The sequence below is a fragment of the Hemicordylus capensis genome, chromosome 1, assembly GCF_027244095.1.
Source record: "Hemicordylus capensis ecotype Gifberg chromosome 1, rHemCap1.1.pri, whole genome shotgun sequence".
NCBI lineage: Eukaryota > Metazoa > Chordata > Lepidosauria > Squamata > Cordylidae > Hemicordylus > Hemicordylus capensis.
The window spans coordinates 373,304,819-373,326,639 of NC_069657.1; the positions used below are offsets into that span (position 1 = coordinate 373,304,819).

At 44.0% G+C, this 21,821-nt stretch overlaps 2 protein-coding genes across 10 annotated transcripts in view; both read right to left on the minus strand.

Annotated features, from left to right (window-relative positions):
- Positions 1 to 16,317, minus strand: part of LOC128344911 (uncharacterized) — a 103,227-nt gene extending 86,910 nt beyond the window's left edge. For 2 of the 9 annotated variants that reach the window (XM_053296022.1, XM_053296030.1), the window contains exons 1-2: positions 7,367 to 7,815; positions 2,943 to 3,047 (exon numbers count right to left, since the gene is read on the minus strand). In XM_053296022.1, coding sequence (XP_053151997.1) covers positions 2,943 to 3,026 — 84 coding nt within the window. In that variant the 5' untranslated portion in view covers positions 3,027 to 3,047; positions 7,367 to 7,815. The other 7 variants (XM_053295969.1, XM_053295977.1, XM_053295959.1 and 4 more) reach the window with 7 other exon arrangements.
- A 199-nt stretch (positions 16,318 to 16,516) lies between these two features.
- Positions 16,517 to 21,697, minus strand: PRR18 (proline rich 18). The gene has a single exon (XM_053296047.1). It carries the CDS (start codon positions 18,294 to 18,296, stop codon positions 17,538 to 17,540), a length of 759 nt encoding a protein of 252 aa, XP_053152022.1. The 5' UTR covers positions 18,297 to 21,697; the 3' UTR covers positions 16,517 to 17,537.
- Positions 21,698 to 21,821: the final 124 nt, after the last annotated feature.

A 21,821-nucleotide genomic window follows, 5' to 3' on the forward strand; every position in this document is an offset into this window, starting at 1 on the left:
AAAGAGTTCAACCAACTCTCCCACAGCTCCATGTTCTAGTCCAGTTTGAGTCCCTGCTTCTCTTTAGTTGCCTTAAGTGAAAGTCAAAATTCCAGAAAATCCCATTACAGATCTCCTGCATTAACTCTCTCATATGCATATACGTGTAAAATATCAAACACAGACACAATACCTAATTCTGAAACAAGGTAATAATAGTACCCCTTGTAGAAACAAATATAGATGAAGGTGCAAAAAATAATAGTAGCATTAATTGCATGTGAGGTTATATTACCTCTGTACTTTGCAATGAAATGTGGCTTTGATTTGCAAGCTGCAGTTCCACAATGTGCTATATAAATGGTTGCCAAGTGTACTATAGTTGATCAAGCAAGGATGCACTTCAACAGTTCATGGCACTGGATGTACAAGACTTCTATGTTGCTTACAAGCAGCACACAACTACATTTAACTTCAGTGCTAATAAATAGGGCCTGTATGCATCCTTCCTCCACACTTTGTGATGAATGGCTATATTTATCACCTTGTTACTATGGCAACATTATGTATGACGTATGTCAGTGTGTTGGCACTTTCATCCTCTCTCTTTGTACTTGCAACAGATCCTTTTTGACTGTAGCTTTTAAGATGACCTGCCACTAAAAGGTATTATTAATTACCTCAGGGATCTGGCATTTGGAAATCTAGTCAAGGTTTTTTTTGCCCCCATAAATATTTTAATATACTAATTTTGATTATGCTTAAGAGCTAGGAAGGATATATTGATATCACTAGTTCTAAAACTGATTATCCACAATGTTCAATGGCAGAAAGTGGAGGAAAAAAACATTTTTCATACGAATGACTGTTCCTTTGACAACAACCCACTCGCTGAAATAATGTCATATACTGCACATTTGTGGTGCTAAATTTACTCTCTCAATAGGCCTCTGCATGCTGAAAAATATTGGATCCGATGGTCCTTCCCAACTGTTGGGTAACCCGTATATTGTCAGACCCCCACTTCTTCTTCCCTCTCCCCATGCCCCTCATTTACCAGGGACTGCTTGGTGGCCAGGGGACAGCAGACACTATGTCCTCTTCACTTCTACAGAGCACTGGAGTGGAGACAGCTGCCACACCACTTGTACTTTTTCCTGGGCTTCTGATTTTAAAATGTACCTTTCCCTCGTGTTAAGTTCTTTTGGGTCCCCAAGTAGCACATGGGATTGTGGGATGTATATTTATTTTAAGCGATGTATCCATGACTGCAGCTATCTATCTATATCTATCTTTATTGGATAATGGTCATTGATTCTCTGTACATTTACAATTGAGCTTGTGTTGAATAACTAATTCCTATGATTTCCCCAGGCTCCCCTAGAATAATGAACTTTACTTGTCTCTGTGGGTTCACATTGTGTCAGAGCAGAACTTCAGGTTTTGCCCTGTAATCTGCTCCATCACCCTCATTTCCACACCAGTGTTCCCTTTTTATCAAGGCCATAGATGCTGGTAAAGGTGCCAACCAGAACAAAGCAGTTTGACAGTAGCAATCTCACTGCCAAGGTAACATATTAATTGGACTGAAAAGCTTACAGCAAATTAGTATTGACCCAACAAATCACTAAATATTTATTCTGTGTTATAATCTCCATATATTTTTTGTAAACAGTCACCAAATCACTCAGAAAATTAGCCCCCTTTGATACAGATTCATACTACAGGAATATTCCTCAAATGTCATCAGTTACAAAGGCAATCATAGGATATTCTAGGCCTAATCCATTCCTGACAATTAAATAATAATTAATTAAATAATAATTAAATACTTGTCTGGTCATCCAGCTCAAAAATCTCCAGAAAAGGAAGCATGCGAGAAATAATCAATTAAGAAACTCAGTTTTGAATTTGGAAAGTGTGTAAGAAGCACTGGGAAATGGAGCCTTCTCCAGTGCTTTCCCTATATGGAGAAATGCTGGAAAGGACTCCCCAACATTCTCCACACACGACTTCCAAGATGGCACTGGACTGCAGCAGAACCCCATGTTCTTTAAGGAGTCCTCAGAAATGGTAGGGAGTTTGTTAAAGAGCTGGGCTCCACACAGAGGTGTTCCATGCAGCGCTACCAGGGCTGTGTGCATTATTCAGCTTTGGCTATTTGGGGCCAAATATTGTTATATCAGGCATTCCCAATCTTTTTTAAAAAAAGTGTACCCCTTCTGTTGCAAATCTTCAGCTCAGGTACCCCATAGAGAGTTTTTATGTGTGTGTATGTGTATACACAAATTTAAATGTTACTGTTATGAGACAGGTTTACATATGAGTAACTTAATCTGGAGGTAAGCCAGTGATGGGAGTAGCCCATCTTATAACTGTAACATTTAAGTTTATGTTTGTGTATGTATACACATATAGACATAAACACACAAATTTAAGTGTTACAGTTAGGGAAACAGGCTACTGCAGTCACCGGCTTACCTCCAGATTAAGTTACTCATAAGCAGTCTTACTGAAATTAGTGGGATTCGGTCATATTGAAGTCTTACTGAAATTTCAATGGGAGTACTCAGTGCTAATTTTCTGAAGCCTGCCAGTCAGGCTGAGGAGAGGGGTATGCTGAGCTTCAGCACACAGTCAGCCAATAAGGAGCAGAGAACAAGAGTCTTCACCCTCCACCTTCCTCCCTCTCCTTCTGCAGCAGGCACATTGCTGAGCATATGTCAGCTTCAAGCTGACAATCCTCAGATAGGAAATAAATAGTGCAGATGCAGCATGGGGAGGCAGAGTCCTCCTGCCTCCTGGGAGCCTAGGGGTACTAGTGTCCTCTGTTGGGAACCCCTGTGTTATATCATAGGACTTTATTGAAGGGAAAAAGAAGGAACACCACCACAAACTTTCCCCAGAGTTCAAATGTCACACTGAAGATCATTCATGCCCAGTAATTCCTTTAAAAGGATTACCTGATTCTTGCAATGAACCGGGAGGTAACTATCCAAAAGTGGAGGAAAGGTACTCTTCTTGTAAAGCTGAAAGTGGGTTGCCATATCACGTTATCGTTTCTCTAGCTGAGTGTTGTGAAAGAAAAGGTAAACAAGCTTATACATTGCAGTGAGAACAATATGACCACATCTAATTACATTAAAATTACTGAACTCTTAAATCAACATAAGGCACTTGTATAAAGGCTCCTGTTCCAAACCAACATATTATTCACCTGAGTAGCAAGATAGTTACCTGAGCAACTCAGTTCCCAAAATGATGCACCAGCAGCAGCCTGGTTTAAACAAACAGGGTGCTACCAACACAACTGCCAAAGGATTACAGAGTGGCGTTTTACTGGGTAATTACTCATCAGTTAATAGATAAGTCAACCTTCATTATAAAATTACATTTTCCTTAAAATAAACATTGAACTGTCTTTAGAATTATTTGTCTTACAGAATAATTTTGACAGTTCTAGTTCAAATACATTTATTCAGCAGACTAGCTTTCAGCTTTATAGAGGTACATCCATTCTATGTCACAACTACTATTCTTCAATTTCCAGTAAAACAAGAACAACAACTACTGCTACTATTATAATATTATTAAACACTTTAGTATAATATATTATAATTAATATATTATACTAATTAGTTATTAGTATATTACTAAACACATTAGTAATACTGGCTACTACTAGCAGTCATTGGGAATTTAAAATCTAGAAATATTTTCAGCATTTCCTATTGTTTTCGTCTCTTGACAGTTGTTGGAAATCTTCTCTCCCAACCACCCCCACTCCACTACACACAGTGGTTCTCAAAAGGCTCTGCATCCTGAATATAAAATTATCTGTAATTGGCAACACAGAAAATAACTCATTTCACTTTTAAAGTTCATTGGAACATTAGTGGCACTATTTTCTAGGCCTGTGCAAATTTGGATTCAGAAATTCAGATTTTATCCTAAATTGCCCAGAATTGGTAAAAATTGGTAAAATCCAAATCCATTTTTTAAAAAATCAGATCAGTAAAATCAGAATTAATTGGACTTCTGAAGGCAACTGCATCCCCAACCTGATATGAGGAAAAGGAAGCTTTGGGAAAGTAATTGCTTTGTTCCAGTAATAATTATTGTGTGCAGTTTTAGAGGGGATCAGATATGCCCTTAGCCCTCTTTTAATGCCAGTGTTGGATTAGCACCTCATATGCAGCAATACTAGGCTCCACGCAACTCCATGAGAATCTCAGCATCTGTGGAACAGATTACTATATTACTGAAGGGACAGGCTGCACAAAGTAGAGTCAATTTAGAGGCACAAGAAGTTCAACATATTTGAGAAATGCTGAGAAAGTGTCTTGCCTGCAACCTTGGAGAAGGGTCTCACTTGATATAAGGCAGCAGAGGTTCACCTAGAAAAATTTGGAGCCTGGACCTACTGTAAAGGCCTTTGGAGCCTTCCCCACCCCCTGCAAGTTAGCATCCTCCTACACACACATCGTGACATGGGCAGTATTTTAAACACGTTGGCTCTTGAGGGCACAAACAGCAACTGAACTCACAAGAATGCGAGAATATAAAACAGGTATATTTATGCAAATATGCATTAGCAGAAACTTCAACATGCAATTTAACATATTCCCATCTCACCTATTTATTTCCCCACTCCCTCCTCTGTCTCTAAAGCACCCGTGCAGGTCACAATCACACTTGGCTGTCTGACACAGTGTGAGCCAGTGGCGACCACAACACCCAGGACAGACTAAAGAGGATTTGGGAAGCCCTAGGGGGTGTGGAGGCCCTGGACTTCGGTAAGTCCAGAGGTAAGAGCGTCTCTGTAAGGCAGCTTCCTATATTCCTAAGGCAAGTAGACTACAGTTTCACAATCACAACACAGATCTGTGCCATATCTCTGCCTCATGAGGCAGTGGCTAGAGGTGCCTTCTATCAGCTTTGGCTGAGGCGCCAGCTGTGTCCGTTTCTTGAGACAGATGACCTCAAAACAGTGGTACATCTGCTGGTAACCTCCAGACTGGATTACTGTAATGTGCTCTATGTGGGGCTGCCATTGTATGTAGTCCGGAAACTACAGTTGGTTCAGAATGAGGCAGCCAGGCTCGTCTCTGGGTCATCTAGGAGAGACCATATTACTCCTGTATTGAAGGAGTTACACTGGCTGCCGATATGTTTCCGGGCAAAATACAAGGTGTTAGTTATAACCTATAAAGCCCTAAACAGCTTGGGCCCTGGATATTTAAGAGAACGTCTTCTTCATTATGAACCCCACTGCCCATTGAGATCATCAGGAGAGGTCCGTCTGCATTTGCCACCGGCTCGTCTGGTGGCTACTCAGGGACGGGCCTTCTCCATTGCTGCCCCGAGGCTTTGGAATGCACTCCCTAGTGAAATAAGAGCCTCCCCATCTCTGACAATTTTTAAAACGTCTTTAAAGACACATCTGTTCACCCAGGCTTTTAACTGATGCTGTTTTGATTGTTTTTAATGTTGTTTTAGAATATTGTTTTAAAATTTTTATTAATTGTTGTGTTTTAAATTTCTTGCTTTTGTTTTTAACTAACGTTTTAATGTTGTTTTTATCTTGTTGTAAACCGCCCAGAGACGTAAGTTTTGGGCGGTATAAAGATATGTTAAATAAATAAATAAACAAACATCAATGGCCATTAACCATAACAGCTAGTGGAACCAACCTCCATGTTCTAAGCAGAGTACCTCGGATAGCAGATGCTGGGGGTAGGGCGGGGCGGTGGAGCAACAGCAGGGGAGAAATGTTGCTTCCATGTCGTATGAGCTTCCAGGAGGCATACATCTACATGCCAAACTATGTACTAGCTTCCTTTCCCCATTGCATCCCAACTTCCACTAACTGCCTAACTATCTAAATAGTAGTGTGTTGCTAATCGTTTCTGAGCTGCAGCCATCCTATAAGAAGTACATCCAAGTCCTTGGTGAGAGTAAAGATTCTATTATTAAACATGCTTCAGTTGTAAAAAAGGAAACTGTTATGGTCAATTTACACACCTGCTTCAGAAGCCTGTGGTGAACCAGCTATTAGAATGTTAACAAAGCTAGAATAAGGCAATGTATATTTTTGGCAGCCACCTAATGACAGAGTGGGGAAACGACTGGATTAGCAAGCCAGAGGTTGCCAGTTCGAATCCCCGCTGGTATGTTTCCCAGACTTTGGGGAACACTTATATCAGGCAGCAGTGATATAGGAAGATGCTGAAAGGCATCATCTCATACTGCGCAGGAGATGACAATGGTAAACCCCTCCTGTATTCTACCAAAGACAACCACAGGGCTCTGTGGTCGCCAGGAGTCGACATCAACTTGATAACACACTTTACCTTTATATTTTTGGCAGACTAGGCAGCAAAACTTGGCACAGTGCAAAGCAAGTAACTGAGGGGCACAGAAGGGGCCAGGTGCAAACTTTGCCCATTAGAATAGATTTGGGGGGGGGGGGGGGAGATGATGTCCTAAACATAAGTGGGACTGTGGAAGTGACCTCCTGAGGAATTACACCTATTGCTTTATCTATGTGTGTGTTAATTTGCATATATTGATTGATTAAGTGCCGTCAAGTCTGTGTCAACTCTTAGTGACCACATAGATAGATTCTCTCCAAGATGATCGGTCTTCAACTTGACCTTTAAGGTCTCTCAGTGGTGCATTCATGGCTGTCCTGATCCAGTCCATCTTGCCTTGCTACTAGTCGTCCTCTTCTCTTTCCTTCAACTTTTCCCAGCATTATGGATTTCTAAAGGGAGCTGGGTAGGGATTTCGCATAGGATATACAGACTGCCTTTCCTTCAATTACCACGGGGGTCCATAGCAATGGAGGGCAAGTTATTTGTGGGTGGAGGGGTGGCTTGCCTTCCTTCTCCAGGCAGGGACTGCATGCCCCTACATGTTTGGCGGCGTTTGAACAGGGGCAATATCAAAAGTGTCCAAACAGGTCCTTGTTTTCACCTTTGAAATGCTGAGGAGTCTGCAGTTCAGAAACTGAGAATAGAGTTTTTACAGGACGAAGAAGTGGGCATCTTGCATTTCTAAGAGAAAACTGAACAAGAGCCATCACTCCCTCAGCAGCAATGCAAGACGCTGGGTGTAACTTCCCCTCAGAGAACTTCGTGCTGAATGGAGCTGTCTGGGAGGCGAAAAGCAGCCACCAAATCTTAGTCCCGTCCAGATTTAGGGGACAAAAAGCTGCCTTCGTTCAGCACTCAACCAACCATCCCCGCTCCCTCCGCATGGCTGCTCTTGTTGGGCGGCTCCACGTTTTCCTCGCAGCCGGAGCAAGCCCTGCTCCGCGGGCGCGTGGCGGCTAGCAGGATAACTCCCCGCCCTGCAGCTGCTCCGAAGCCCAGGACCAACTTACCACGACACGAGCGACGGAGTAGACTGTGTGTGACGCAATCAAAGCGGGAAGAAGCGGCCCCCCAGCTCAAGTCGCCGCAACCAGGCGAGGCAGCGTCACTTTCCGGAGCGGTAGCTTAGCACTGGCTTTGGGGCTCCTCCTCTCCAGCTCGCACCTCACAGTTAGCTTATGCGCCTTGAGTGCCAAAGGTAGGGAGGCAACTTCTTCATCTCGAGCCGTCCCGCTGTCTTCACCATAAAATAGAGCCCTCAAAGCAAGCCGAGTGCCCACCCCACAGTTGTGCTAAAGCTTCCTTGGGATAAAGTCACATGGGCAGCAGCCAGACTAAGGTAGTCATGACTAAGTCCCCTTGAAATTAATGGGACTTGCGTTAGTTATGACTAAGGGTATACCCTGAAGCTCAGAGCAGAAATGCAGCTATACTGTATACTGAGCAAAGCTGTCTTCAAATGCAGTATGCCCCCTGTGTAATCATGCTTTTATGGCACTTCAAAGTGAAAGGAGCAAACAGCAGAACAGTAGCACACTATGTTATCTGCGGTCACCCAACAAAGACTTCAACAGAAATGAATGCAGCTAAATTAATATTGAGATCATAAAAACGAATGCTATTAAGAGGATTAGCAAGGGCAATAAGATGTGAGCATCTCTCAAAGAAGAAAAACATCACTTCTTTGGCTCTGGTATGAGAGCTAAATGGACCAGATAGACTAGATAATCCCCCTACTTACTCAGTTCTACATGTTTAGAACCTCTTGATCCAAGTTCTTGATCCAAGACACAATAATTCCATAGGACAGGGCAGGAATTTAAAATTTACAACCCTAAGTACAAAGACAGATGGCCAGCAATACTGGTCCTTAGCTTCTTGCTGGTTGGTTACTGCAAATCCGTGTCATCCTGAACCTATACACATGGGTGGCATCCAGACTTTAAGGATGGGTGGCATCCAGACTTTAAGCAGAGTGGGCTGCATTCCACTGGCAGGGAGTGCCCCTAGGATAAATAGCACCCTGGGGAAGAAGTGCTTTCAGAATGCACATGCACATATGCATGCGGACACACTGGTTAGTTTATCAGTGTTGCCAAGTGGCTTATACATTCTTAGCTCAGCTTGGAGCTCCCTTCAAGGAAGTGCCCTGGGCAACTGCCCCTCTCATCCATCCCTAAGGGCAGTCCTGGATCAATGGAAGTGCCTGTGAATGGAAGGAGACTTGCACTCATGATATCAAAACCTTTTGTTGATCAGCACTCAGTTGGTGGAAGCTCCTTGACCAATGGAATGAGAGTTGCCCTCACAAGGGACCCTTGGACAAGCAGGGCTCTCCTTCCATCCATGGAAGCAGCTTCCGCTGACAAGACATCACTTCATTACAGGTCTGGATGCTATCCCTTAAATAGAAGTATGTGTTGGAGGCAGCATCAGCTCTCAGCTGCAATGTCTCATAGTGACCAATGGGGTTTTTTAGGGTCATGGATAGAAGTGCGGGGCTCCTCTCCTCTTTATTCTTCCAGTGTTAGTTTCCATTTTGTCTCTCCAGAGATGGCTGTTTGTTTTGGTTTTTCTCTTCAGCCATGAGCTACAGCTGAAATGAAGCTGCAGGCTTTTCCACATTTGTTTGTAACCTTTTCTTTAAATAAATCCTTGTCATTCTTCAATACTAAAGAACTGTCTCAAGACCTCTTTCTTTGCTGCTTTCTCACCAAACTGGTTTTGCTTTGCTGTTTGGGGACTGAACTGCCATTCTTCCCTACAGTATGTATATCCCATAAACATGTGCTGTCAGCTCAACTGGTGACAACTCAAAGTGAGTCTTCTCTATAATTGCTCTGGGGCTATGGAACACACATTCTGTTGAGATTAGAACTGCTTTGTCTCTGTTGGCTTTTAGGAGACAGCTAAAGACATATCTCTTACAACTAAAGACATATCTCTTCAGCCAAGCTTTTTAGCTATCTGGTAGTTTAAAAAATCTATATATTTATTTCTCCTAGGTGTACCCATCACTAATCACAGCTCTCACATGTGGCAGCTCTCGTGTGGCATCATGTGTGGCAGCTCTCGCAAGAGTTTGAGAACAGCTGCCAGACTAGCAACAGGGATGGGGAGAAAATGGCTGCTGGGATGAGGAGGCGGTGGCAGGCCAACCCAGCCACCTGGATGAGGAGGCGGCGGCGGGCTGGCCCGACCACCGGGATGAGGAGGTGCCGGCAGGCTGGCCCGGCCGCCAGGAGCGGGCAGCAGCAGGCAGGAGGAGTGAACGGGCCAGCCTGAAAGCCAGCTAGAAACTGTGGCCAGGTGGGGTCAGGGGGAGAAGCAGGCCAGGCGGGCCGGCAGAGGTGCAGATGCTCTGTATGTTTTAATTGTTAAAATTTCTTGGTTTGTTTTATTGCTGTAAACTGCTTAGAATTTGGCAGGCTTCCCTCTAAGGTGCATGCATGCGGGTGCACCAACCCCCAGGGCCCCGCACAGCCATTTCTGGCAGGTGCACAGTCTCTACTGCCCAACTGCCTGGCACCCCATTTCCCCCTCTCCCTGGCCAGGCTTCCTCCTCCTCCTCCTCCTCCCTCCCTCCCTCCCCCAACTCAATGCACAGCAGGTGTTGCCTCCTTTTTTTAACTCTGAAAGCCCGCCACTGAGCAGTGCGGCGGGATGGTGGGTGGTGAGCTGCTTACACCTCTCCTCCTCTCAAGTGACTGCAAGGGCTCTGCTCTCTGCAGCCCGTTTCCAGCATTCCTTCCGCATGGCACTCTCCCCTCCCCCTTTCTCTGTAGCCAGCTGCCTCCGCTGTGCCCCATCCCGCCACCGGCAGCAGCAATCTTTAGGGGCAAAAGGGGGGACTTCCCCCACCCCCAGCTACTGCCAGCTTAAAAAAAATAATTAATTAAAACCTGTTACAGTGGGGGCCTGGGGGTGGGGGTGGGGGAGTCCCATCTCTGCCACTGCGACTAGTAAGTCAGGGGATGAAGGAAATGGTTCAGGGATGGGATGGGGCTGTGAAAGAAAAAGTGTTGTTGTGGGTTAAAATGCGGTCTCTCTCCCCTGCTGCAAGTTAATGTATTGAATGATATCAAAGTTGGTCAGCATACTCCTCTGGGTGGGTTCTGCAAAAATAGCTTAAACACATGGAATTATGGCTTTCTTAAAGTACTTTGGTTCTGAGCCTTTCACATTTTCAAATATACGTATATTATGTTGATGCCTAGAAAGTTGATTGGATTCTGTGGATGCTAAAAGAAGCCTGTAGGTTGTGTAAAAATCTCTCAGGCACTGGTTTAGACATTTAAAGTCCTTCACATGGCCCTACACAGTTATCTGAAGGACTGTCTACTCACTTTATTTATTTACCACCAAATTGTAACATCTTGAGGTGGTTTATTTCCAACAAAAACAGTTGAAAAATGTTTATTAGAATTATTTTAAAAATTAAAAAATTATAAAAAATTAAAAATTTATATGAAATTTATTTTTAAACATTTGTGCTCGGCAAAAAATTAATTATTTCCATGTGTGTGGCAGCGCACACTGCCTTGATACTGCTTTCCGTTCACTGATGATAAAAATTCGAGGAATGCTGGACTTTGGTAGTAGTATAAATATGTCAAGCGAATATATTTCCACATAAGTGGCTTAGGTTTAGATCACCATAAGTGGTGGTCTTAGTCTTAAATGCCTTTATTGAGACTTACGGGCCAGTGTGGTGTAGTGGTTAGAGTGCTGGACTAGGATCGGGGAGACCCGAGTTCAAATCCCCATTCAGCCAGGATACTAGCTGGGTGACTCTGGGCCAGTCACTTCTCTCTCAGCCTAACCTACTTCACAGAGTTGTTGTGAGGAGAAACTTAACTATGTAGTACACTGCTCTGGGCTCCTTGGAGGAAGAGCAGGATATAAATGTAATAAATAATTATCCATGAAACTTGCTTGTATGTAAGAGTAATTAGGACTGCAGTTTCTAGCTGTGTTTGCATGAACATAAGACAAGCAACTTTAAGTATTCTTCAGCAGGAACTATTCAGGAATGAGAGCTTTACCTCTGTACCGTTCATGCATTTGAAAAACAGCAATACATTATACTGTCCTTGGGGTTTTTTAAAAAAAAACTAATAAGGTAATGCCAAGTAAAGTAACATGAGGAATCCTAGAGATCTTAGGTCTGCTTCAGTGCTTCCTACAGTGCAACTACTAGTGACACTGTTATACGCTCTGTGAAAGAAAGAGGCTGAGAAGGTGAAGAACAGGCCCTATTGCTGTAAATATTAACAAGGATGAAAAATGATCTTAGATATTAACTCCTTTTTGAAAAGAACTAGATAGTATTGCATGTTCCTCAATTTAACTGCTCTTTCTGTTCTGAACAGTCAGTACAGGACAGGATAGTAAATACAACCTTAACCATGTTGGTTAAACTGGAGAACGGTTTGTGTGAACATGGCCTAACATAATTGGCACTTAGAAGTAGCCTTTTTACAGCTAAACATGAGCTAATTTTTCATTCTGCATGACCAAGATTTCTGTTTAATCCCCCAAGCTTGAATTTTATTTGACCAAAATGACTTAGTTCAATAAAATATGTAACTTTTCTGTCTGGTTATTCTCCCTCACTGGGTCCAACACAGTGACAGCAAAGGCATATCTTTGGAGGCACCACTGCCTTCAGAGATTAGTCCACACACAGATTTGGAAATGGTAGCAAGAGGGTGGCAGATACAGGGGCAGCCCAAGGTATTGTGGTGCCTGAGGCAAAGTGCTAAATGCTGCTGTGCCCCACTTCCCAGGAGGGGGCCAGCCCCCTTTCAAAAATGCAAGCTTTGAAAGTGGCAAGGTTGTCAGCAGCAGGAACAGAGGCGGATTAACGTAGTAGCAAATGTAGCATTTGCTACGGGCCCCGCATTTTCGAGGGCCCCACACGCCTGGCTTCCAACTGGGAATTAAAGTTAAAACTTTACTTGTTTTATTTGGTCCATGTTAGATCAAATATCCCTTTTCTGCTAAATATGCGTTTTAAGAGAAGGCCCAGCACAGCATCTGTCCAGTGGCTGTTGCTGGTGCCTACCACATTTTTCTTTTTGGAGTGTGAGCCCTTTGGAGACAGAGAGGCATCTATCCACTCTTTATTTTTCTATGTAAACCACTTTGAGAATTTTGATGGGGGAAACGGTATATAAATGTTCACTGTTGTTGTAGTAAGTGTGAGTTTGTGGCTTGGTCTCCCATACTCCAAAATATAGCAAATGAAAAAATTGAATTACTTTACTATGCAAGTAAATAATTTACGTTTTAATATTTATGTGCATTTTTTTTTACATTTAGGGCCCCTTTATAACATATGCTACAGGCCCCACACTAGCTTAATCCGGCCCTGAGCAGGAAGGGTTTCCTTCCTACAGCACTCAAACTGCTGGAACTATTGCTATGTGTAAACACACCTACTCCGCTTTATGGTTAAAATTCTGTGCACACTTACTTGGAATTAATCCCCTGGCTTGAACACACTGAAGCTTACTTGCATATTACTATTGACTACTTTACTGAACTTTTATATGTGTTAACATAATAAGTAAAGGTTGATTCCACATCTCCACACAATCTGCACACATCCTCTCATATAGTTCAATTTGAGAAAAGGCAAGAATCACCCTTTTCTTCCCCTTAACAGCTGGGTTGCTGCAATTAACATTTAGAAGCAACATGACCTCATTTGTTGACAGCACACTTGTTGCTATCTTTCTCAATCATGCCATTTTACTTTGTAAAGTGTCACTTCTACTTCCTACTAGCACCTCCTTCCAGAAATCATGCAGTTGTGTAACTAGAATTGTTTCCCTGCTAACTGGGCAAAGAGGCACCTTGTAAAGAGGCACTCATTCTCTTAGTAGAGGGAGAACTTTATATACAGCTCAGCTTCTTTCCAGTGGCTGTTTGCTAGTGTCTCTTGGGACAGGGACCATCTTTTTATTTTATGTTAAGAAAATCATGAACAAAGAAGATGTTATAAGAGCATAAGCAGTCTCACAGACATCCCTAAACTTACTTACAGCTTAAGCATCCCAGTGTATGCACTGGTTAACACATCATTTTTCAAACTATTATACACTGAGTGACAGTGTGCCACACCCCAATAATTCTCTTTTATCCAGGATTAATTGATTCCTAATAACCAGCACCCTAAACTGTATTTCCCATAACTTCTAACATATTTAGATACACTCTTATCATATAGGGAGGGGAAAGGGTTTTAGGCCCATTATTTTAATGCATATTTTCATAATCCTAAATTTTATCCTCATATTTCTATATTAGATTATGTATTAATTACCCCAGAAATTATTTCACAATCATTGATAAGAATTAATCACACACCAGTCTTTTACCCTATTTTTGTCCCCTTTTCTATAACATAAAAAAGAGTAAGACAATCATACCAACTGAACCCACACAGAGCATCTGTGCACTAGAGCTTTGTTGCTCGCCTTCGTTGCTCATCACAGCCCCTGCTTTGCTCAGAGAGCCACCCACTCTCAACTGCCCCCACCCGCCACTCGTTCACTCACTCACCTCCTCCCCATCGCTCGCTCGCTCACTTGCCCCCTCCGCTTGTTCACTTGCTTGCCCCCTCCCCACTCGCTCACCCCTTGCCCGCCACTCGCTTGTCCCTCCCCGCTGCTTGCTCACTCTCACCCCCCCTCCCTGCTGCTCACCCACTCCCTCCCTACCCACTCTTCTTCCCTATCTGCATATGGAATCTCCACTGCCCAATCACCATGGTGCTTCTACTCTGTTACCTCCGATTGGTAAAGCACTGTGTGGGTGGAGCTTGCCACCTACATCCTTAGTGTATTATATTTAGAGATTAACTTATCTATATTTCCTGACCTTTTGAATATTCCGAAACAACTTGATTAGAAGAGGCTCCTGTTCATTATGGAAATGAACAATTTTAAAAAATTACTTGTACTTGCCCTCATATGGCATTATACCTATATGATCACTAAATTTAGATTTTGTGATTATTATGTGAATGAAGAAAGTCTTCACATTACATTATTTTGACATATTTTGACAGCCTGAAAATAGAAGGGGTTTTTTAACAGCTTGTAACATCTGAAAACTCAGTATGATTAGAATAGTCATCACTTAAGCAAAAATGCCACCTTTCTTTAAATATAAACATAACTTGCAGATTAGAACAAACATACATACTGAAATAAGTTAACATTGGGGCAATTAATACAAGAATCAATACCACTTCATATTGTTATGAACTTCCATCACTGGCTGATATTTTCATCACTCAGGGCCAATCTAAGATCTGCCTTGCCTGAGGTAGGGCGCCAAATGCCACTGTCATTCCCCACTCCCCATTCAATGGCCTGCAGAACCTTGTCTTGTCCAATGCTGCCATCCTTTACCTGGCAGTGCACCAGAGCATGAAGAACTGCTCCTCCTGCTTTTTCTGGATTAAAAAACAAGAGAAGCAGGAGAGGAAGCGAGTGGTGGTCTGGACTGTCTCTCCCTTCTTTTGGGATCAGTGGGCCGTGTTGCCACTGATAGGGACTGAGGCATAGCTGTCAAGGGTTATATTGACCACAATTATATCAATATCTAATACAGTAGAGATGAAATTGTTAGGAACCTGCAAGCACTACTTGGTCTAATATTAACACAGAATATTGTTAAAATACTTCTTTAATCAAAAACCACATTATCACTTTCTACACCAATTCATCTCAGTACTACAAGACTCAGGGGGACATTTTTAATCTTTTATTTCCTCAGTTATGGACATAATCCATAACCTACTGATGTGTATGTTACCTGATCCATGGAAGAGCTACTTCCACATTAGGACCATACCATCCTGGTAATGTCTGTTAGGAGAAACTAGACTAGACAATGCTGGTAACCAAAGGACTAGACTAGACAATGCTGGTGACCATACCCAATAAGGTTTTCAGACTCTATAAAGTTTTGTGTAGTCACTGGACTAGACAATGCTGGCATGACCAGGGAAAAGACGTATTATCAGTCACTATTTTTTGCAAACAGTTCTTACCTGAGTAGCATGGCATCCAGCCATGTGGAAACAGCTAATATATAAAATTATCAGAAAATATATAAAATCTTTACCACGCAGTCCTATACAAGTTTACTCAGAAGGAAGTGGAGTTTAATGGGCTTACTCTCATGTAGGTGTACATCGAATTACAGTCTGTCACCAGCAGTCCCTTGTTGATGGGATCGGTATTTTGGAGAAAATGTGCTTTGTATTGCATTAGAATTTCTTTCCATGAATTTGTTCATTTACTTTGAAAAGTAAGCACAAGTCAATATAAACAATACATATATATTTAGTTAAAAGCCAGCATCAATATGGCACAGCATATCCAGGTTTCCTTACCTCAAAGCACTGGTTGCTACCCTTATTCGGGCAAACTTGGTGCACCAAGCCCAGCTAATCCACTCTCACTTTGTAATCCCCTGTGCAATAGCTGTACTCCATATTAAACTATTAAAAAAGTTTGATCCTTCAGGACGATTATGTGCAGGAAATCTGGTGCTATCTGTTCTGTTAAGAAGACAGGTGCACAAAACTAGTTTTATAACATAAATAAGCAGCTGCTATTACATACACAAAAAGAACATGCTGCTTTGAACTAGACAGTTTCTCAGACAATGCCTCCCAATGCAATTATCTCAAATGTCCAGCTATCAGAGATATATGAGCTGTTTGAGATATTATGCAAATCTGTTAGATTGCTTTTATAGAACAGATTAGTTGCCCATGTGGTTAACATCATTAAAATGTCTTATCAAAATATTTGAATAGCTCTTTTCTTGTTTCCCAAGGGAGTGAAAGCAAAGGCACCATCTAGCCACTGGTTTTTTCCCCCCAAATTCAATTTTTATTAGCACCATCTAGCCACTGTTAGTTAATCTGATGTCCTTACAATTCAAGTGGACTATATGTTTAAATTTCACCTGCTGAAATAATGGAACTTAAAAATGCTGGATCACACCCAATTTTTCCTCCCTTCAATCCATGCAGATTTGTCAGAAAAACAGACAGTCCTATTAAACCAAGACATACATGTTTACTCACAAATACATTTCAACTGTTTATTTAAATAAAATAAAAACTTTACAAATTTACCAAAACTGTGCTATTCTTTATTTGCATGTTCTAAAAAGTTTGTTTTAAGTACTGAACTTTGTTTTGAGTCCTTATAACATTCACAGCATTTGTCTATGCGCGATTACACGTGGTCAAGAAATACAGAAAAGAACTTTAATAAACTGGTCCAGTCCCTAGTCCAGGAGAGGGAGAAAATTTATTTCTCCCCAGTTCCTGTCCTGTTTCTAGACCAGAGACAGCAAATTAAGTTAAAAATGACAAAATTCATTACATTTGTCCCTGCACACTCAGTTCTTTACAGACTCTTTTTTAAAAAAAACACACACAACACTGAGCATGTGTTGCTATGTTACTGTAATAAGTTATTTAAACACAATGAGATGACAACTTACGAATACTTATATTTCGCCAGTCAGTAAAATCTATACACAAGGGCTGAACTTCACTCACCATTCTCTTAAAAGTTATTCATGTCCACATCCAGGCCAGCTATAATACAGCAGGTTGATACACCCTAGCTAGCATCAACAAGTGTCTCTTTTTCAGAAGATTGTGAGCAAAACCTTTTTAAAAATGCAAGTCCTGGAGAAGCGGCCCATTTAGCACGTGAAGCAGATTCAGACCCAAGAAGCCGATCTCATTTTCATCTGTAAGACACCCGAGGGCGTAAGTGTGGTGTGTGTGTGTGCACCTTTCCTTTGACGTTCCATCAGCAAAGATGGATTGTGGTTAGATGAACAATAGTAGACCATTTGAGAGAAATTATTTCGATGAAGCAAAACGGGTAGAAGAGAGAGGGGGCTGCCTTTGGAGCTGGATCCAATGAAATGGCAGAGATTTATGTCATTTTTGAGAAAAGGCACAAAACATGTCGTAGTAAGAAGGCTCTAGGCCGAGAGAAGAAGAAATCCAAAGTCAACAACAACAGGTGATGTGCGGACTTGGCCTTTCGCGATGAATGAGCCAGGGGGACGGGCATCTCTGGGGGAGAGCGTGGAGGGGGCATGCGCCCCTTGAGGCAGGGGGCTGGCAGCTCAGAGGGTGCTCAAGTGAGGCAAGGTGTCCAGCTTGTCGGCCCGGTCGCGGGCGGCAGCACTCTCCACGCCACGGAGCCACTCGGTGCACTTGCGCACCAGCCCCTCGTCCGCCGGTAAGGCTCCGGGGGCGCCGGCCGCCTCTTCCTCCTCCTCGTACTCCACGTCGTCGTAGCGGTGGCGCTCGTTCAGCAGCGACACCTGGAGCAGAGCGCGCAAGTCCCCGCCCGAGCCCCCCGCCAGGGGGCGCTTCGCGGCGTCGGGGGAGGCGGGGCGTGCCGCTCGCCCTCGCTGCTGCTTCTCCAGTCTGCGGCGCTGCAGCACCCGGATCGCCTCCGGGGGAAGGCTGAGCGAGAAGCGCACCGCGGCCTCTCCGCGCCCGCCTGGCGCCGCGCAAAGGCTCTCGGTGGAGCGCGTCGTCAACACTGAGCGGCCCCGGGCCGGGGGTTGGGGAGGAGCCCCCGCGGCTGGGGCTGCTGAGGGCGGCGCGGGGGTCCTGCTGCTGCCGCCGCCGCCTTGAGCCACTCTGCTGCGCGGCAGCTGCTTCTGGAGAGAGACGCTGGGCCAAGAGCTGGAGAAGGCGCCCGAGCGCTCCGAAGGCGCCGCCTTCCGAGGCGGCTTGATTGGAGTGAAGGGCGCCGGCGCTGCCACCTTCCTGGGAGCCGCCGCTGGCGGAGAGGGCTCCTGCTGCTTCCTCGGCGACAGTCGAGGGGCGGCAGCAGGTGCCGGCGGCGCGAGGGGCGGCAGGGAGGAGGACATGGCGCAGCGGCCGGCGGGAGCGCCCCCTCCTCTCTGTCGCTCAGCTCGACATCTTCGCTTCGGCGGGGGCGGCGAGTCCGCCCTGCCGCCCCAAAGTGGGGCGCTCTCCTGGACCGAGCACAGCGGTGCTACCAGCGTCGTCTCTGGCGCTGCGAATGAATGAGACACGCGGCGGCAGCGGCTAGTAGGAGCCGAGAGGAGGAGCTGAGAAGGCGGCTGGGGGGAGATGAGAGGGCTTTGGTTAAGGGCACGCCGGTCAGCCACTCGTACCGACTGAAACCCGCCCCCTATCAGGCTGAAAGAGAAGGGCCGGCTCCTCGGCTGGGGTTTGCACGCGGGGGATGCTTCGCGTAGCTCTCGTTGGTACCCAACAACAAAGACACCCTCTTGGAGCTTACTCGCGTCTAGTGCATTTTGGAGTCAATAGGCTGCGAGCTTCTTAGTGGGTTTTTGTAAGACGAAAACAAAACACCTCCTCCTCTCCTTCTCCCCCTGTTGATCGGCATATATACATAACACAATGTAAAACTTGGTCAGCCCGCTTGGAAAATGTGGTGTTAACACTGACTGCCGCCACAGGTAACCTACTTGCCAATGTAAATAAATGCTCAGTGTGTGCCCCTTGACAGATAGAACATAGTTAGGCACATTTCTCTGTAGAGCTAGCATAGCACACAACCAAAAACAAAGTCTAACCTGTTCATACTTGTTCTGCTAGTAAATATTAATCCCAATCTTATGCATAGTTATTTGGAAGCAAATCCCAGGAAAGTGTGAACAGGACTAATATAGCCAATATAATCAAATCCTAAAAGACAGGCAACCTGTTGCAAAGACTTGTAGAATTTCTGTCATTTTGCCAGATGCCAAACCTGATGGCTTTTATGATTTATTTATTTATTCGTTAAATTTATATAACACCTTTCATTAAAACAATCCCAAGGCAGTTTACAGCAGAATTTAAAAACAAGATTGTAAACATGACAATTAAAATATTAAGCTAAAACTATAAAACAAATCTGATTAAAAAATTTAAAACTCAAGCATAAAAACAATACAAAGTACAAAAAGCAACAGCAGAGACAATCATATAAAAGCCTGGGTAAAAAGCCAGGATTTAACATGCTTTCTAAAAGCTGTGATGGAGACTGAGGAGCAAATAACCACCGGGAAAGCATTCCAGAGGCTGGAGGCAGCAACAGAGAAGGCTCTATCTCACGTGCACAACAACCGAGTCTCCCTCATTGTCGGCACCCAGAACAGATCTCCTCAGATGACCTCGTCAAGCGGGCAGCAACCCTTGGGAGCAGACAGTCCCTCAGATATCCAGGGCACAAACAGTTACGGGCTTTAAAGGTCAAAACCAGCACCTTGAATTGGACCTGGAAACAGACTGGTAGCCAGTGCAGCTCTTTCAAAATGGGTGTGATGTGCTCCCATCAGGCAGCTCCAGATAAAACCCTGTCGCAATTTGCACTAGCTGTAGTTTCCAGATATTCTTCAAGGGCAGCCCCATGTAGAACGCGTTACAGTAATCCAGCCGTGACGTGACTAAGGCATGGGTAACTATGGCCAGATCTGCCTTCTCGAGAAAGGGACACAGCTGGTGCACTAACCGAAGCCATGCAAAGGCACCCCTGGCCACCACCTCCACCTGAGCTTCTAAAAGCAGAGCCGGGTCCAGTAGTACCCCCAAGCTGCATACTTGCTCCTTCAAGGGGAGTGCAACCGCATCCAGAACTGGTAAAATCTCATCCTGATTGGCCCTCCTACTGACCAACAGTACCTCCATCTTGTCCGGATTCAATTTCAGTTTATTAGCCCACATCCAATCCATCACAGCCTCCTGCCCTCGATTCAGGACATCCACCGCCTCCCTAGGATCAGGTGACGAGAGACAGAGCTGAATGTCATCTGCATATTGCTGACAACTCAATCCAAGTCCCCAGATGACCTCTCCCAGCGGTTTCATGTAGATGTTAAACAGCATGGGGGACAAGACCGAACCCTGCGGGACCCCACAGGCCAACGGCCACGGAGCCAAGCAGTAGTCCCCCAGCACCACCTTCTGGACCCTCCCCCCAAGAAAGGACTGGAACCACTGCAATGCAGTACCTCCGATTCCCACTCGAGAGGCAGCCCAGAAGGATACCATGGTTGATGGTATCGAAAGCCACCGAGAGGTCCAGCAGAACCAACAGGGACACACTCCCACCGTCTAGTGATGGAACTAGGTAAAGACTAATTTTGGCTCACTAGGCTTGTTGCAACTGTAATGACTCAAGTGATTTTCACCAGCTCTCATTGATCTTGATCTCATTGCTCTTCCTCCCCATACACACCTTCTACTGTATCCTGTGCAACATCCCAAATGTGGGAGGGCTCAGCTTCTCATAAAAAAAGCCCTCCTCCCATCACACTGGAAGTATACACTGGAGACGATGCCACGATGCCACATGCAGAGTGGCCACAGCCACACAGTATACTAAGATGCAGATTATTTGGCTTCAGTACCACTGAAGCACAGGCTACTGTTGACATTGGAATATGCTGTTTTATCCAGGTTCATTATTTTGTAAGATAGTTTAAACTATCACAAACCACCTTGAAAATGTTTATTGCAAGAAGGGCAAACATTTTAAATAAATACATGTTTTACAGGAGCCGGTCTTGCTGACTTGAGACATCGCATGAGACAGACATTTCTTGCAATGCCTGCCCTCCTGCCCACACTGTTGAATTCTTCATATCATTTTCTAACTCAAAGAAAATCAGTAAAGGGGAAATAATCAGCATACAGTTTGATGGCCAGTGCTCTATAGACTAAACTTTAATATTGCCCCTAACTTGCAGATGAGGACTGGGGATGCAAGACAAAGGGAAGCTCAGTTGTAAGGAAGCTTAATTTAAGACTGTATAGCATGTTTGCTGCTTGTGTAATGCAGAAGTTAAGACAAGAGCTTTGGATCTGAACCTGAGCTGACAAAGGGAACAGTTGTAACAACTGATTACTACAGCTAAGAACAGGTGGCAGGCCCAGTAGGTCTCTAGGCATGGTGTTTCCTCCTCCCCTTGGACATGCAGTTCAGTCACTTCCTTGTTTGTTGCAAACAAAAGTTTGCTGTTTCAAGATGTTAAGACCAAAGTTCCTTGTTTGTGGCAAAGCAGGAACACCCAGGCTTTTAATTAGATTTACAGTTTTTAATCATTCTAAAAAATGTTAAATTTTAAATCATTTTAGTGTTTTAACATTTTAATTTTGTCTAAATATGTATTGTTTTATTGTAAACCACCTAGAGATGCAAGTTTTGGGTGGTATACAAATGTGGTAAATAAATAAAATCACCAAAGTGGGGCAGGGGGAGAAGAGGAGTGAGCGCATGAGCCAGAGGCTCATTCTTGAAGCACCAAGATCATGAAACTGAATAAATAAAATAAATAAATGAGTTGAACCAGCCCAATCACTTCAAAGTGAAATTGTTCTACAAAGTATGTTCTTCACTATACCCATAATTCAACAGAGCT